Below are 16,358 nucleotides of genomic sequence, written 5' to 3' on the forward strand. Positions count from 1 at the left end.
TCTCTCCTTTGGTGAAGGACATTCAACTATATTCTGAGGGAGCTTCCTAAAGTGCCGACCCACGTTCCAGTGTGCGTGCTGGGGAACTACCGGGACATGGGGGAGCACCGGGTCATTCTGCCTGGTGACGTGCGGGACTTCATTGACAATCTGAACAGGTAAAGGGGTGGCACCGTGCTCAGCAGACAGGGCAGCAGGCTTCCACTGTACTCTGTCATCATCCATGGGGAACTGTTGCTGCTGTGCTTCAAATCTACAGCATCTCTGGAGAATGTTTCCTGGTTACAGCCAAAACATACTCTTCCTTTGCCAGCCAGGCAAGATTTTTCATCTTGGAGGTCTCCGAGGCTCTCTAAGTAATATCCTAAGATATTACTGATCAATAGATAGTACCTTTCAGTGCGGGTTTATGTTTTTAAGGCAATTTTTCATTTTCTCAGTCTTTATGACTGTTATGCATACAGCAATGGTATCAGTATCGGGGCTTGATCATTTCTTTACAAATATTCCCTTATATGTGACTCAGCTGAGTTTAATGCATAGTGCAGATGCGTAAGTAGGTGACTTAACGTGGATCTGCTTCTTGTTTTCATTTCTCAGTTAAGGTTCTATTTCAAATAGGTTACATTTCTGTGAACCCCCTCCAGATCAGTAAACCAATGACCCAATGTCCTGACACAGTATCTCTCTGTCTACCATGACACTGCAGCCCCACAACAGCTGCATTCCAGCCTTTTCTGCTGCCCTTCAGGAGGGACAGAGTCTGAGTACAAGTGTGGAGTTGAATTCCTCCGTGTGGAAAAAACTGTACCTGTAAACATTTATTGGTGTTTGCTGAGTGTTTATGGAGATCAGACAGTGGTGTGAGCACAGTGAGGTGAGGGGGTGCATTTCAGCAGTGGCGACAGCAGCTTGAAAAGAAGCCATGTTCCATTTGGCCACAGACAGCTGTTGCACCACAAAATGAAGAGCGTCTCAATCAGCTCATCCATGCAAGTTAGCTAATGGTGGTAACTTTTGAAAAATATCATTTTGTAGCTGAGCATTTGCTCTATCAAATAATGTTATTGTGTTCTTTGTATATGTTGTAGTTTCCATGGAAGTACATAGGAGACATTGCTTCTGGAGGATGGTTCATGGGGCGTAATTCAACAAGTGTCCTGTGTATATGCATGTCCTTTGTACGTTTTTTCTTTCTCTTTGCCTTTCTGGTTGAGACAGGCCTCCTGGGTCCTCATATTTTCGCTATGCTGAGTCTTCCATGAAGAACAGCTTTGGCCTCAAGTACCTGCATAAGTTCTTCAACATCCCCTTCTTGCAGCTGCAGGTAAGAGACGCTGCTTCTGTGGCGTGTGCAGGGTTCATGGCATTTGGCTTTATTTGTGGGATTTTTTGTTATGGTTGATCAAGGATCCTGAGCAGATTTTTGTTTTCATAAAAGAGACCTTCCAGAAGTTGAAGGGAGCTTATAAGCAGAGGGGAAACCAATTTGTAACATGTGCAGCTGGTGACAGGACAAGGGGGAATGGCTTTAAATGAAAAGAGGGGAAATTTAGGTTAGATGTTAGGAAGAAATTCTTTACTCAGTGAGTGGTGAGGTGTTGAAACAGGTTACCCAAAGAAGCTGTGGGTGCCCATCCCTGGAGGTGCCCAGGCCGTGGCTGCATGGGGCTCTGGCAGCCTGACCTGGTGTGGGGCAGCCAACCCATGGCAGGGGTCAGAACTGAGTGATCTTTGGGGCCCCTTCTAACCTAAGCCATTATACGAGTCTCTGCTTGTGAAAGGATTCTTCCTTGCCGTGTTTGAAAGTGCTTGTGTAGGAAGGCTCCAGGGTGATGAGTATCGCTATCAAGATAACAGCGACCGGTGTCAAGTCAGAAATACTGCACGTATTTTTTAACTTTCTATTTAAATTCTGTTTTGTCAATCAGTTAAAACTCAGATGAGAAAATAGTATGGACTGAATAGTTCAAAGACAACTGATTTCTGAAAATCCTTGTCCTAATCTGAATGGTGTCTGATCTGCTTGGATCCTGTAGGAGCCGACCCAACTCTCTGATTTCTGTCATAACTGAGCCATCTTGGCTCGACTGAGAGAAAAGGTGAGGGCTGAATGGGCATGGCAGGGTGAAATTCTCAGCTGTGGTCCTTCAGAAGAGGACCTTAAGGTGTCATCCATCTTAGGGGGTCCTCAATGCCTTTAGGGGTGCAAATGATGTTATGTTGGTGCTTTTTTGGTTTATTTTTTTAATGAAAAAATTCAGATTTTTTTTTTCTTGATTTCATTTGCTGGTAAGTGAAACGTCTGTTTGCATTTTTATACATAATCCAAACCGAAATGCTAATTCAGAGTAAGTTCAGATGTGTTAGTGAATGTTACCACATCCCAAGTCAGCACAGCAGGCGCACTGAAAAGAATCAAGAAAACTGAATGTATGAAAACCTAGTAAAACAAGTCACGTTTTTGAGGAAAAAGTTGTAAAAATAACTTGCAGCTCACTTGAGAAGACTGAAGTCTTCCAGCATGCTGCTGGTGAGATACCTGCTTGTGTATAGCTTTGGTTCCTGTAATAAAATGACGTCTTTTGGAAATCAGGTGGAATATTTTGCTTCTAGGTTGCATTTTTTGTTTTTGTAGATCTCCCCTCTTCTCAAATAGGTGTTGATGAGAAGCTGAGATATCAGCATGGGCTTCCAGCCGCATTTGTCTGAAAGCTGCTAGTATGATGTTCTTAATGGCCACTACATGCAGTGGTGTTCCTAAATATGGATGTAAGCAGGAAGGTCTTGCATGGGAGGAGCTTTAGGGTGAGAGTCTTAGGGATGTTTCGTTTAAATGTATATTTAAATGAATATAAATAGGCGTTATCTATTGGCCTAAGACTGGAAGGACACTTGAACAAGGTAGTTGGCTGCAAAGCCAGGGAACTTCTTGAACAGATCTCAGTCTTCAGGGAAGTAGGAGAAATAAACCTGGTATGGCCTTCAGCATGTGGTGAGGTGTCAGGGGCAGCTGTCCAAGATAAGGCGAGGGGAAGGGGTGACCAGTCCTCCATTGCTCTCCTGTGCAGTGGGCGTGGGGTGGCACTGGGGACCATCCAGAGCACCAGGTGCACGTGCTGTGTGTGGGTTGAGCTCAGTTATTGGACTGTCAGATCCTGTGTTTTGGTTTGGTTTTAATTCAGAGAGACTTGGCAGTTGGAAAGCAGTAATGGGGGAAGCAATGGTTGCAAAGGGTTAAAGAAGAGGTCCTGCCGCACACTAAATGCAGGCAGGATTTCGTTGGCCTCAGTTGTTTCTGAGGTTTGTGTGCTGCCTGCCTGCTCTCCCACAGCTCCCTGGGGGCAGAGGAGCTGCTGGGCAGCACTCGAGGCTCCGCTGTGTCCTTCACGGAGCCGCTGTTCAGCGCCCTGCTTTCGGGTTGCACGTCTTTGTGTTCAGCTTCCCCATGCATCTTTCATGAAGGAAGCAGCGGTGAAATCCATACCCCCGGTATAGAGCAAGCTCCCCAGCAGCCTGGCCTCTTCAATTATTTATCAGCTCCTTTGCAGGGGAAGGAGCCTCAGCTCTGAGGATGTGGCTTAGCCCTGGTGCAGCCATGGTGGGGTCGGGTCAGCCGGGCCTTCAGCGCTGCAGAGTCCTGCAGGTTCTGAAGCTGCCTTCTCCCAGAAAGCACTTGAAAGTGGCATTCAGCCGAAGCGCTGGTCTGCAGCACCTGCTTTATGCCCTTCTTTTGGGTCACTGCTAAAAATAAGCTGCTGCTTTAATATTTTAATGCCAGCACAGTAAAATAGAATTTATTTTTATGTATTTACAAGTCCGCTATTAGTAATGAGTTTTTCTTGATTAAATCCAAGTTCTGAGTTTACTGCAACTTGGGAAAATAGAAATAAATAAAACCTCAGGTGCATGTCATATTGCTGAAGGCATTCCCCTTGTTTAATGAAAGCCATTATCAAAGTGCCTAAGTAAGCATTGGAGAGCATGTCCCCTTTGTCTCTGTTTATTCAGCTAATTTGATCAACATTTCATTCTTGTTTAGGGAAAACAGAGGACAAAGAAGCAGGGATATTTCCTGTATGGTTTTTTTTTTTTTTTTTTTTTTTTTTTTCAATCTAGAATAATAAAAAAGGATGAAATTGTTACTTCTGAAATGTTGGATGCAGGCACCATGGAGCAAGCATTTGAAGTCACTTAGTACAAATCAGTGCTTCTGTTCAGTGCAGCAAGTTTAAATGTATAGCATGTTTTGCTGAAACTTCCTTGTATAACACAATGAGGGGAATTCAAGTTAACAACTGGCTTCACAATTCTTTGTATACGTTTTAATTGAGTTCGCGTTTCTGTCTGCGTAGCACTTGTGAATATGAAGAATAAGAAGTACCTAGTGAAGGAAAAGTGGATTAACACAATAAGAAAGCATAAAAATTAAGAATGTCAGTGTCTGCTAAGTAGTGAATTAATGATCATGGAAGTGCTGAGGAAGGCCTTGTCTTCCAGCAGATTAACACGTTTTGCAGTTCTCAGTCCATGTGAATCACCTGGCCAGGAGATGCTGGAGCTTTGGCTGCTGCCGTGGGCCCCGTGCCGGCCCTGCAGCTGGAGGTCAGCCACATCCTTGGGGTGCTGCAGCTGCTGGTGCTGCTGCCTTGCAGCTCTGTCTGAGCAGCTGCTGCAGTGCAGCCCTCAAGCTGGGAGTGCGGCTCAGCACAGCGTGTGGGTGTTGAGCTGTTCGTGGTGCCTTTCAGGCGATCAGGAGAGTTGTGCCAGGGCCTTTTGCAGCTGCTCTGGAGTCCTTTAAGATGTCGCTTCCCCTCAGCTGAGGCTTCTGCTTGCCATCTTGGGAATGAGCAAAGAGAACCAAATTAAAATAACTCGCCCCATTTTAGGTCAGTGAAACGCTCTTTATTTCAGTTTCACGTGGACTGCAGTGTCTGTCTCTCACCTGTGAGGCAGCAACTGAAGACAGAGGGGCAGTGACTTCTAAAATTCCTCTTTGCTGGCAGGCTGTGATCCCTCATCTGTCCCAACAGTAGAAGGAAAAAATGTGAGGTTTGGCACCAGTTGAGTCCTACTCACAGGAAGGCTTTTTTTATTGCAAAGAAAAAAAAAGATCAGAATGAACTGGTTGCACAACTGCTCTCCACAGGGGTGGATGCTGCTCTCCAAATGCGACTAGTGATCCTGCTTCTGGAAATCACTCATTATTGGTTGATGACCTGATCCTGCGTGGTTCTCAGAACAGATTGCTTTCATACAACCAGACTGTTTGGACTGATGTGCTTTTTTCTCTACCACTTCTGCTTCCTATCATGCAGAAGTATTTAAACTGAACACCATGAGGTGGACCAAAGCTCCTGTTTAATTAATTGCTGTGGGTAGAGTGATGACACCAGATCTTGGTGCACCCTGAGAGTGCACAGAGATCTGTTACGATGACCCTTCCCACTCAACCAAGCTTGTTTTCCTTTCTTTAGAGGGAGACGTTGCTACGGCAGCTGGAGACGAATCAGCTGGATATTGATGCGACTTTGGAGGAGCTGTCAGTGCAGCAAGAGACAGAAGATCAAAACTACGAACTGTATGTCATTGAGCAATCTTTTCTAACTGTTTTGTTGCAGCCTGGGTATCATACAGGTGTTGTACAGCCCCAGCTATGGCTTGTAGCCAGTGAGTGACATTTAGGATTTCTTTGGAAGTTGTAAAACATCACTTTAAGTGATGTCTCCCAAAATAAAGCATGAAGCACTTTGGGATCCCTGTCAAAGGGTCTGTTACCTACAAGCTACAAGCATGTGACCTGTGGGAGGGCAGTGGAGGTGGAGCTGAGCAGTACACCTGGAAGCAGTACATGGTAATGGGGTTATAGATAAGTATGTTGTAGCCTCTGATGCTGAAAGGGGATATTTTCCATCTCTGTAGTGTTCAGCATGCAAGTTGATTCCTTTTCTTCTAGCTGTGGCATTCCTGAGTATGGTGTGTCTTGTGAAAGGCAGCTGCAGCATGGTTGTCTTTTGTTCTCTTTGAATACTTAGTCTCCTCTGAGTCTTTCTGGTTCCAAGCAGCGACTGGTTTCCTGCTGCCTTGTTTGTTCAGCACCTCATCTGTTTGCTTGCTGCTTGAAATGAGCATCTGCCAGTGTTAGTCCTGCAAAGCCAGTGCATCTGATGCTCTTCAGATTTGTATGTTGTTGACAAATGGGTTCCATGAAGTCCTACTGCAAGGTCTTTATTTCACTAACGTGCAAGGTGAGTCAACCCAGAATGGTTTGGAAGAAGATTCTTTACAGGCAGCTTTCGCTGGAAGTTGGAATCGAGGATTATGAAATATTCATGCACAGCCATTTGACAGGCACTTTTAGACCAAGTGTCAAATTCTGTAACCTTGGTCAGTGTGTTTTCCTTTGCGAGAGCACTGAAACTGCCCATATAAACACAAAGCATTTGTTTCCAGAGCAGTCACCTCACTCCATGCTTTAGGGAATCATCGCCTCCTGCCTGCAGCACTTCTCTTGGTGTCCCTTCTCAGAGGGCTGGACTGCAAGAGCTGTATTGTCAGCTTGATTTTCAGTCTTTTTTCTTTCTGCATCAGTAAAAGGAAGATAGTTAAAAGAATGGAGACTTGGCAGAGCTGTTCCAAACTTACACCAGGAGATCTTGCTGCTTAGTCATTGTTCTCCTATACCTTATGTCTTTTGCTTTAGCATTTGCTGGACCCTCTCATGAACCAACTCGGCTCACAGATGCTGCTGAAAACTATTTTCTACCAATATCCACTTCTGGATTCTTCTTTGTTTGGTTGGATTTTTTATTTTTTTTTTTTCCATACGAGTGAGTGGGACTTCTCTGAGAAGCATCTGCTCAAAGGAAGCAGCAGGGGATGGGATGGGGCTGATCTAGTAGGATGGCAGGACCTTCTAATTCCAGCCTTGGATGTTTTACTGGATCCTTCCACCCTGTCTAACTGCACCATTGGACGTTTTGTAACCTTGGGTGCTTCCACTGCAAGAGAGTACTCTTCCTGCAGCACCTTCCTGCAGAAATACTGCAGTTACTAAGGAACATGGTTTACAGTGTGTCAGTGTCCAGAATCCTAAGGCCAAGCAGGCCTCAATGGTGCAGGCAGTATGCACAGTAAGTCAAGAGGTGTGTGCTTGCCTTTTGCAACCTCAGAATACCTTTCATGCAGCGTGTAGTGGAAAATAGCACTTCCATAGAGTCCTCAGGATCATCTGCAGAAACTCTAAAGCCAGACAATCACTTAGCCTGTGTCAGCTCTCTGTTGTTTCCCAACAACACACAGAGCACAGGAAGGTGACATCTGTGCACCTGAAGTACTACAAAGATAGCCATGGCCAGGCTGGGCAGAGGACTGCCCTTCTGTGCTGCAGAGATCTGCTGTAGCAAGGGGCTGCAGCTCACCTGCTGGGGAGAGCTTGCACTGTGGGTGACTGACTGCACTGCTGGGCTGTGTAACTGGCTGCACATGGCACAGGAAGTGTCCTGGCAATGATAGCTGGGAGGAGTTGCTAAAATATTAAAAAAAAAAATTCTAGAGTTCTGGTTTAGTAGCTGAAATGACCTTTTTATGCAACTGGCCAAATCCTGCTTTGATTTCAGCAACAGCAAGTTGGTCTGCACACTTGGGCAGTGTTCTTTGCTTTCAGAAGGGAATGTGGTTTTTTTTTTGTTTTTTTTTTTAGAGAAATGTCTTTAAAATATCAGTGGATGCTTCCTGTCTTGAGCCACTGATCCCAGAAGAAAAACACCAGGCTCTGTCGTGGCCGAGCACCTTGACCGCACTGACTAAAATAGAGCATTATTTTAGAGCTGCTGAGATTTTGTCTGCACCCCGGCTTGAAATGAAGAGTGCTTCAGAGGCACACCAGCAGTACCAGGCAGGGGTCAGAACTTGCAGTTGAAGCAGGATTTCATACTCCTTAATAGAGCTTGGGAAGATCCTTGCATCCTTGCTTGACAGCTTCCCATCCTCTTGTCTTGAGATATCGTTTTTAACAGCTACTGCGCTCCTGGCCAAAGTGAACACCTGATGTGTTGTACACATGGGTGCTGCAGTGTAAGCTGTTGTCCCTTGGCAGATGGGAAACCCTAGGGTTGGTTGCTTGGGTTTAGGTGGTACTTGGAGCCTTGCTGTTGGTCTCCGTGACTGCTCAGCATGGAGAGGTGTCTGCAGGCCTGCGTGCTGCATCACCTGCTCTGAGTTCCTGCTGTCCTTGTTCTCCAGCTCGCAGTGCCATCAGTCAGGCAGTGGAACAAGGCAGGATGGCTATGCTGGGACAGCTCTCTTATTTCATTCACCTCTGTGTCTGGCTGCTGGCTGCTGGCAAAATGACTGATGCTAAATTTGGATCAGTGAGAACAGAAGGAGCACAAGAACTCTTCATCCTGCTGTGGCTGGGTACCTGAGGACAAAGCGTCATTGCTCTAAATTGTGCATCCCAAAGAAAACACGAGGTGGCACACAACTCTGCCTCATCTGGCTTATGTAAGCAGTCCCTTGGCAGCTGCTGGCCAGGCTTTGCCTGTGTAAGACGTGTTTGGAGGCTTCCAGCTCTTTCTTTGTGCCTGGTCTCTGCCTGCTGCACCTCTTGCTCTGACACTTTCTCTGTCCTGTCTCAGGTTTTGTGTTTTCAGTGCTGCTAAAAACGTCTCAGCCCTTCTTCAGTTGCAGAATTGTTATTAAGAATTGCTTTTCTGACTGTTCTGAATTTGTGATTTATTCAGTTTTCCTGTGTCCATCTTAGCTCATGTCACAAAGAAAACTTTTTATGTACTGTGCTTGTTGAGTTACAGCATGCATTCTCCCTCACTGAGTGGTACTCTTGGAGCAGTGCTTTTAGGGAATGATGGCAGCTCTTTCTCCTCTTTTTCCAGGAGGGAGGTGCTCCTTTGCAGATATTGTAAGAAGCTAATCTAATGTGTGTTTTTGATACGCTCATATTGTTTTGGTGCATTTTTCTGCCTTTTGTTATCAAAAGGTGGAATTAAATTTTAAGGAGACGATTCTTTTTCAATTACCTTCCCCCCTACCTCGATGGTAATAAAAATTGCTCAATACTTTTTTTTTTTTTTAATAAGAAATCTCGTTTTCTTTGACAGTCACTTTTGAGAAAGCCAGGAACTTGTCATCTATGAACCACTTTTTTTTTTAAACCACATTGTTTGATTTGTAAGCATGTGAAGTCCAACCTTTTCACATGAATTGTTCATTAGAAACAAATTGTCACGTCATGAACTCTGTGTGTTGAAGAGCTCTTAAGCAAAGTGTTAGTCAGACTTTGCAAAAATATATTCAAAGCAGTTGGTCTTCAGATTATCTGAGCATGCTGTATGATGCTGGCTACAACTTCAGCAGCAGCAGAGTCTGCTCCAGGTTTGCTGTGTGTTAGAAGTCCTAGGCACTTCCTCAGTGCTGCCACACAGCTGGCATCTGCATTGCCAGCTCATCCTGGGTAGCCAGGTGCTGCTGCCCAGATAGAGAAGGTGACAAATCAGTGACTGATTCTCTCATTGATCTTGCTGGAGAAGTGGGAGACATGGGATGTATACAGACTGGTGTGGAGGGCTGTTGTCCTGTGCGTTGGTTTTGTGTCAGATGGAAAACCTGAGGAACAGCTGGGCAGAGTCAACCCCTCTGAGGCCTGGCAGCCAGCTTCAGCCCAGCTTCTGCTGGCAGTGAATTGATTTCACATCCAGGAGCGTGGGCTCGAGGGGGTATCAAGTTCAGGAGGCCAAAACAAACATGGAAATGTAGCCCTCTGTGCCATAACCCCAGTGAAATTGGTGTCACCAGGTCTGTTAATCCTCTTTTCACTATTAATAAAATAACCTGTTGTATTTCTTGCCAAAAGAAATACGTTTGAAAAATTGATCACAGTGCATTAGAGCCAGCAGCCAAAAGCTTCAGGCTGCTGCCATCTTCGATAGCAAATGAACACAGCACTGTTAATTTTAGGGCTGTGAAGCTAATGAATCCTTTCATTCTTCTTAGGTTTGTTCTGTGCAAAGAACAATAGCCACCTCAGGCCCTGGTAAAGTTTTATTCCCATGGAGCATGTTCATCTTTAAAATTGCATAAAAGTCTCCTGCCCAGCACGCGGTGAGATACCCAGGAGTTTTGAGGATACAAACTTGTTATTCAGCCTGAAACTGAAGGATTAAAATGCAAACAAGTTGCCCATGGGGATGTGGACAGAAACCCATCTGGGCTTACGTGGCATGTTTGCTGTCTCTAAAACAAGAACAAATGCACCCAGGTCACGGCGTGAGTTCATCTTGTGCATCAGCTGTCTACCAAACCTAATGTGGATGTGAAACAGCTTGTTTGGCAGTAAGATTTTGAGTGAGTCCTTTTACGAAGGCCTGCCAAAAATTTAAAAATGAACAAGGAACACAGTGGCCAGATTGTATTGAATATGAGAAAAAAACAGGCACGTGGCAGGTTTGACCCAGTGTGTTCCTAAAACAGCCTCACTGGTGCTTCAGAAGTGTGTAAAGCCAGAGAAAGCATTCATGCATTATGTAGTATTTTTCAAGTGTGGAGGATGCTTAGACACCTCCACCCTGGAAATTACTGAGAGCTTGCTGGCAGCATTTTCACGTATGCTGTTTTTCCACCCACCTCTTCCAAGGAAGAAGATATGAATATGAAAGCTGAGCACAGCCTATGCAGCCAGCCCATGTAAAGCCAGCAGCAGAACGTTCCTGTTTCTCCAGCATCGTGGCTCACAACAGTTTGGTCCACGTGCGTAGCTGGGGATGAGGAAGGTCACATGAAGCACACGTGCCAGAGCTCTCCTCAGTGCTGTGCTGAAGTAAGAGCCTGTGTCACGCTGTCCCCAGATAACCACTGGTACCTTTCTGCTAAAAATAACTTGCTGTGTCTTATTCTTGTGCCCTTCATTTAATGTAGATGAGCAAGGCATAGGAGCAGGTGCAGAAGGGAGCCAGCGTGTGTGCTGCTCTCCAGACTAGCAGAGCTGCTGGGAGGAATGACACTCTTTACGCTTCAATCATGTAGCATTTTTACCCTCCAGCTCTTAAAATTCGTGTTTTTCTTCAGGAGAAACAGGTGGTAGTCACAGCCCTCCTTCCTTCTGGAGCTGGCCACTTGCCCAGAACAAAGCAGGTTGTTTCCAAAATGGGCAGTAAGTCTTCTAATATCCTGATATTATAAAGTGTCCTGCGCTGCTTTGGTACCAGCTTTAAGTACTCTTCAAGATTTAGGCTTTGTCCTCAACTGATTCTGGATGTTCTTTGTATGTAATTTGTATAGGATCTGCTCCCTTAGTCTTCAGTATGCAGTGGTCTTTTCTACCTGGGTCACCCAGCTGCCTCCCAGTCAGCAACTCGGGAGTTGTTTGGCTCTCTGTTCATGTAGCACTGGTGAGTTGGGTGCCCACAGAGCTGCCCTCAGCCAGAAAGCCCAGCCAGAGAGAGCAGAGCTGGCATTAGAATGCTGGATGAAGCAGTGACCAAGCTTGCAGGCCTTCCAGCCAGAAGCACTGTTGCTATAAACAGGAATAGGGATGCATACAGATCAGCTGGGATTAATTTTCCCTCACAGTTAGAAAGCTGGAGTCTTTAACCCTGAGCAAGACTCAGGAGGAGGAATCGCTCCTACAAAACGGAGCTGCCCACCATCCCTGCCTTCAGCTTGCTGGTGCAGAGCCTGGAGGTGTGGGCTGGTAGAATTCGGCCCTGGCTGCTTTTGGTGTAGAGCTGCAGAGCTGCATGACCTGAGCTGAGACAAGTGTCTCAGAGGGCTTTTCAGGCCATAGCTGTTTGGTGGTTTCAGAGCATTCACTTTATTGAGCAGAGCTGCGTTGCAGATACCCTTGGCTTATCTTTGCTTCACCGTGGACGTGATGCACGGCCTGCCCTGCAGGATGCTGAGTTTTGTGTGCTGTGACCTGTTTGTCAGGAGAGGAACAATGTGTAATTGCTCAGTCCCACAGCACAGTGAAAGCGTTGCGCTGAAAATACACTGGTAGAGCCTTGCGGTGTGGTAGTGCATGTGATGCATCACACACCTTCCAAACCAGCCTGATGCCTCTCCACACAGCTCTGTGTTTGTGTGTGCAGGAGTTAAGATCTCTCATGTTTTCTCTTTGGTGCGTGAGAAATCCATGCATCGTTTTCAGTGGAGCGTGGTGTCACACAGCTCACCTCAGCTGTGAGTCCAATGGTAGGGAGAGTGCTGGGATTGCAGCTCTGCTGGGAGCGTGTAGAGTTGTGGTCAGCCTGGGTAGAATAGACGTGCAGCCGTGCTCTAGGTCCTGGTGGGAGCATCAGTGAGGCTGGCAGAGCAGCCTCAGGGGATAGCAGTGGCAGCCTGGCTCCTCTCTGCTCCTCGCAGGCAGTGCTGCGTTTACAACCCTCGAGCCTGGTCTTCTGGCATGAGCGAGACAAGCTCAGACGTGGTGGACTTGGAGCAAGATTTGTTCCCCAGCCCTCAAGCAGACGACTGTTTCCTCTGCATTGTTGAACGTCTTCGCGTTTCTGCTGTTCATAATCATCCTGTTCTTTCTGTACCCTGTCCCTATCCCGTGTGTTGATGCTGTCTCTTGACTTGCAATTTCATGGTCCTTAAGTACTCAAATAATTTCAAGGCTAATCCTTGAGTAATTCTGTCAAGGGCTTCTATCTAATACTGCTTTTTGTGCAATAGTTAGTCTTCCTTTTAGTCCATCCTTTACTTAGGATTCCCATTTTTCCAGGTTATCTAGCAGCATCCTGGGGGTGTTGTTTGCCAGGACTGCAAGCATCTGTGGTCACCGAGTGTGTTGATTTTTTTTGTTAAGTGTATTGGGTTGCTGCTCAGTAGGAAATGATATCTCAAGGAGGTTGTAGAGTCACTTAGCCCTTACTTTTAGCTTTCTGCTTTGAAATCATTCCCACTACGGTGTTGCCTGAACTCCGTGCAGGCCAGGGTGGTGCTCAGTATTGAAAAGTGCTCTCCACCACAACCAGTGCATTGCCTGCAGCACAGCAGATGCAGTTGAACCCACAGCTGTTGTGCACGTGAGTTCATGGGGCTTGATGAAACCCCATGAGATGATGGCTAGACTTTATACACAATATATTTTGGCTATCCTTTTTGTATCTCTCACGTGCCCGATGTGTAGCAGATCTTATTTTGAGGCCACTTCCTAGTAAAAGCCTTTTCATTTCAAAAAGCTTGTGAAACGGCTGCTAACCGAAGGGGCTAACCAGCTGCTAACCAGCAGGCTCTGGCTTGGTGGTGTTGTTCAGAAGGACAGAGCATTTTGTCCTTTTGGACAATGCAGGCTTTAGTGCTCTGAGTCAGGGATCCAGCCAGCACCGCAGCGTGTTCCTGAGTTTCTGCTGCTTGGCTCCCTCAGCTCCCACACATGGTGTGTGTGTGTGCAGGGGGAGAGACTGCACTTATGTCTGCTTGTTGTAAGGGTAATTGCAGTCAGCCCTGTGTGAGCCTGTGGATAGCTCTTTTCTTTTGACATTCAAGGATTCTCCTCGCAAATCCATTCTTGGCTGAAATAAGAGGTTTTTATAGTGTTCAAATTTTCCTGAATACTTTGATCTCTTCTGCAGAATATGGAAATGTGCCAGCCCTGAAGCACTTACTCCCCTAGAGACACACGTCCAAGAACTGACATAACGTTGAGTTTCAAGCCCTGGCACACTGTTACAATCTGTCTGCCCAGGGAGTTCCCAGCAGTGCTGCAAATGCTGATTTCATCCTGCAGCACAAGGCAGGTTGGGGTTCTCCACACTTCAGTGTAGATGGTGTGAGTTTAGCTCTCGTGGGTGAACCATACTGAGCACAGCCCAGGGATGTCACAGGCCCGTACCCTCGTGGCTCAGCATGTAGCCAAAGCAGCACAGCCCCCTGCTCTGGGCATATTCTCTCTACTGATTATATTTGCATTTTCTCTTCCTTGCAGCTTCCTTGAAATGATGGAAGCCCGCAGTCGAGGGCACGCATCACCACTGACAACTAATGGGCAAAGCCCTTCCTCTGGCTCCCAGTCACCCATAGTACCTCCGAGCTCCACATCAACAGGCAGCTCCAGCCCTGGCACCCCGCAGCCCCCACAGCCGCCTTCCACGAGCTCCACCGTCTCTCCTGAACCCCCCTCATCCTTCTCACCAGTGCCTGCACCTGAGGCCCAGCCACCTCACGCGCCTCCACCAGCTGCTGCTTCCCCAGCCCCTCCAGCAGCAGCCCCGCCGCCGAAGCGCAGCATCATTTCACGGCTCTTCGGGACGTCTCCTGCACCGGACCCCTCTCCTCCCCAGCCAGGTGGGTCTAGGCATATATTTCTCTATTTTCCTTTCTCTTGTTTGTTGTTTTTTTTTTAATCCTCGTGAGAGGCTAGGCAGACAGGTGGCCAACAAATGTTTGTTCTGTGTGTGTGCGGCACGTGTCCAGTAAAGCTGCATGCTCACCCTCTTCTGTTGTCCCAGTTGGCGTTTTGGTTTGTCTCTGTGCAGGACTTGGACGGGGGCTCTGTCCGTCCAGCTGGCTGGAGCTGTAGTGTGCTTTGTGACAGAGGCACACAGGGGACACTAAGAAAATAACTGTCATCTGCTTAGTGGGAGCACACATGCCTCTGGAAAAGCAAGAAAAATCATTAGAGAAGCTATTTGAAGTGCTGTCTTCACAAAAGTCTTACAGCTCAAAGGGGCTCCTGTTTGTTAGCAGAGAATAGCAGAGTGCTAGTTTTAAAGGTTATTCAACCATAAATGATCATGTAAGTCCAGGCTCTGTAACGGATTCCCCTCTGGGGAAATGTACTCCTTCCGAGATGCTCTGAGGAGGGCAGCATGTCTTCACTTCTTCCATAACGCCAGTGAACAATGGAGCAGAGCAGCGCGGCGTTCAGTCCGAACCTCAGCTGGATGAAGTTGCAGGGCAGAGGCACTGAGGGGTTTGTTGCATTCATTTTTACTGATCTGGACCTTAATTTGCCTGTATTCACTTTGTTTATGAAGCCTGCTGGAGCTGCAGAGCTGGCACTGCCTAAAATCATAAGCACGACGTGGTTTGAATCAGCCTTTGGAAATACCTTCCCTCTCAAACTGTCAGGCCTCAGAGCTCGCAGTGTTCTTGAAACAAGGGCACAGAGGAAGGAGGGGTTCTGGGACAGGGCTTTGTAGTTTCAGATGTTGACATCTTTCACTTTTAGGCTTGCACACAATGTTGCTGGATCTGTTACCAGGTGTGACACAGTACTCTCATTTTGGTTTATCTGTGATTCTTCCCACACAGAAACAAACAATAAAAGAGGAGAAAATCCTTCATCAACAAAAGACTTGGTCATATTGTTAAGTACAAAAAAGATAAGCAATTACCACAAGTGTCACAACTTTGGGTTTTTCTGGCTTTGGATTTTTTTTTTTAATCTGTCACTGAGCTCAAGAACTGTTCAGGTTTGTGGCCTGCAGCCCTGGGATTTCAAGATTGCTTTCTAAGAGGGCTGCAAAAGGCAGCAGGGGAAAGCTGATCAGTCACTGAGGTTTATACAGTGTGCCAAGGATTTGCATCTCTACTGGAACCTGCCTCAGGACTAGCAAATTGGAAGGCAGCTGAAAATCACTATCACAGACATTTTCTGTGGGAGCTGCTATGCTGCATTTTTCTTGATGCCTTGCAGCAGTAATTCTTTTAGCTGTGTTTTTTCTTACACTGAAGTTATAGTGTAATGTTAGCAATAGTGCTATTCTATGCAGTAACTGTAAGCTGTGCTAGTAGGGCTAGTGGGGCAAAATCTGTATTCATAGTGAAGGCTTGCTCACCCAAAAGAAAATAGCCTAGATGTGAAGTGAAATCCAGGCAGGAGAAAAAGGCTTAACATCATAGATTCTGCGAAGGTTAATCTGTTCAGGCTTCCAGCATTCATCTTGATTCCTTGATGGGCAAGGATGTCTCTACAAATAACCTATTTTAAAGTGAGTCTATTTGCAGCAGCACTTGAGCTTTTGGTTACACGAGACACCTGAGAGCAGTGTGAACGATGCTGCTTTTCACAGATACAGTTCAGTGAATGAGCGAGCTGAACAGTCTGGAAAGGGTGAAAGAATACTGAAGGGATATCACATTGGAGTGATGCTCACAGCACAGGTATAAAAATCTGGTTGTGATCTAGTCAATCAGTGCCAGTACTCACTGTAGAGCAGAATGAGCTACCGTGCTCGAGGGCTTTTCAGACTGGTTTGGGAGCCTGAATCTGCCTGGAGCTTTGTAAACCACAGTGACTGTGTGTGGTCTATGAGTGCCATCCTGTGAGGTTCTGGGCTGCCTTCGGCATCCTGTTATATGGCTTTCCTCTTCCTTTGCTGTGTAGATGAGGTGGC

The 16,358-nt window shown here is 46.4% G+C and overlaps 1 protein-coding gene across 3 annotated transcripts in view; it reads left to right on the forward strand.

The window, feature by feature from the left end:
* Window positions 1–16,358, forward strand: part of RABL6 (RAB, member RAS oncogene family like 6) — a 51,942-nt gene that overhangs the window by 22,388 nt on the left and 13,196 nt on the right. For all 3 annotated transcript variants that reach the window (XM_052681299.1, XM_052681298.1, XM_052681300.1), the window contains 4 exons: window positions 18–158; window positions 1,222–1,327; window positions 5,478–5,581; window positions 13,946–14,304. In XM_052681299.1, the coding sequence (XP_052537259.1) occupies window positions 18–158; window positions 1,222–1,327; window positions 5,478–5,581; window positions 13,946–14,304 (710 nt within the window). The remainder of the gene's footprint in view (window positions 1–17; window positions 159–1,221; window positions 1,328–5,477; window positions 5,582–13,945; window positions 14,305–16,358) is intronic.

This window comes from Tympanuchus pallidicinctus, unplaced genomic scaffold (assembly GCF_026119805.1).
Source record: "Tympanuchus pallidicinctus isolate F22 unplaced genomic scaffold, pur_lepc_1.0 scaffold19, whole genome shotgun sequence".
NCBI lineage: Eukaryota > Metazoa > Chordata > Aves > Galliformes > Phasianidae > Tympanuchus > Tympanuchus pallidicinctus.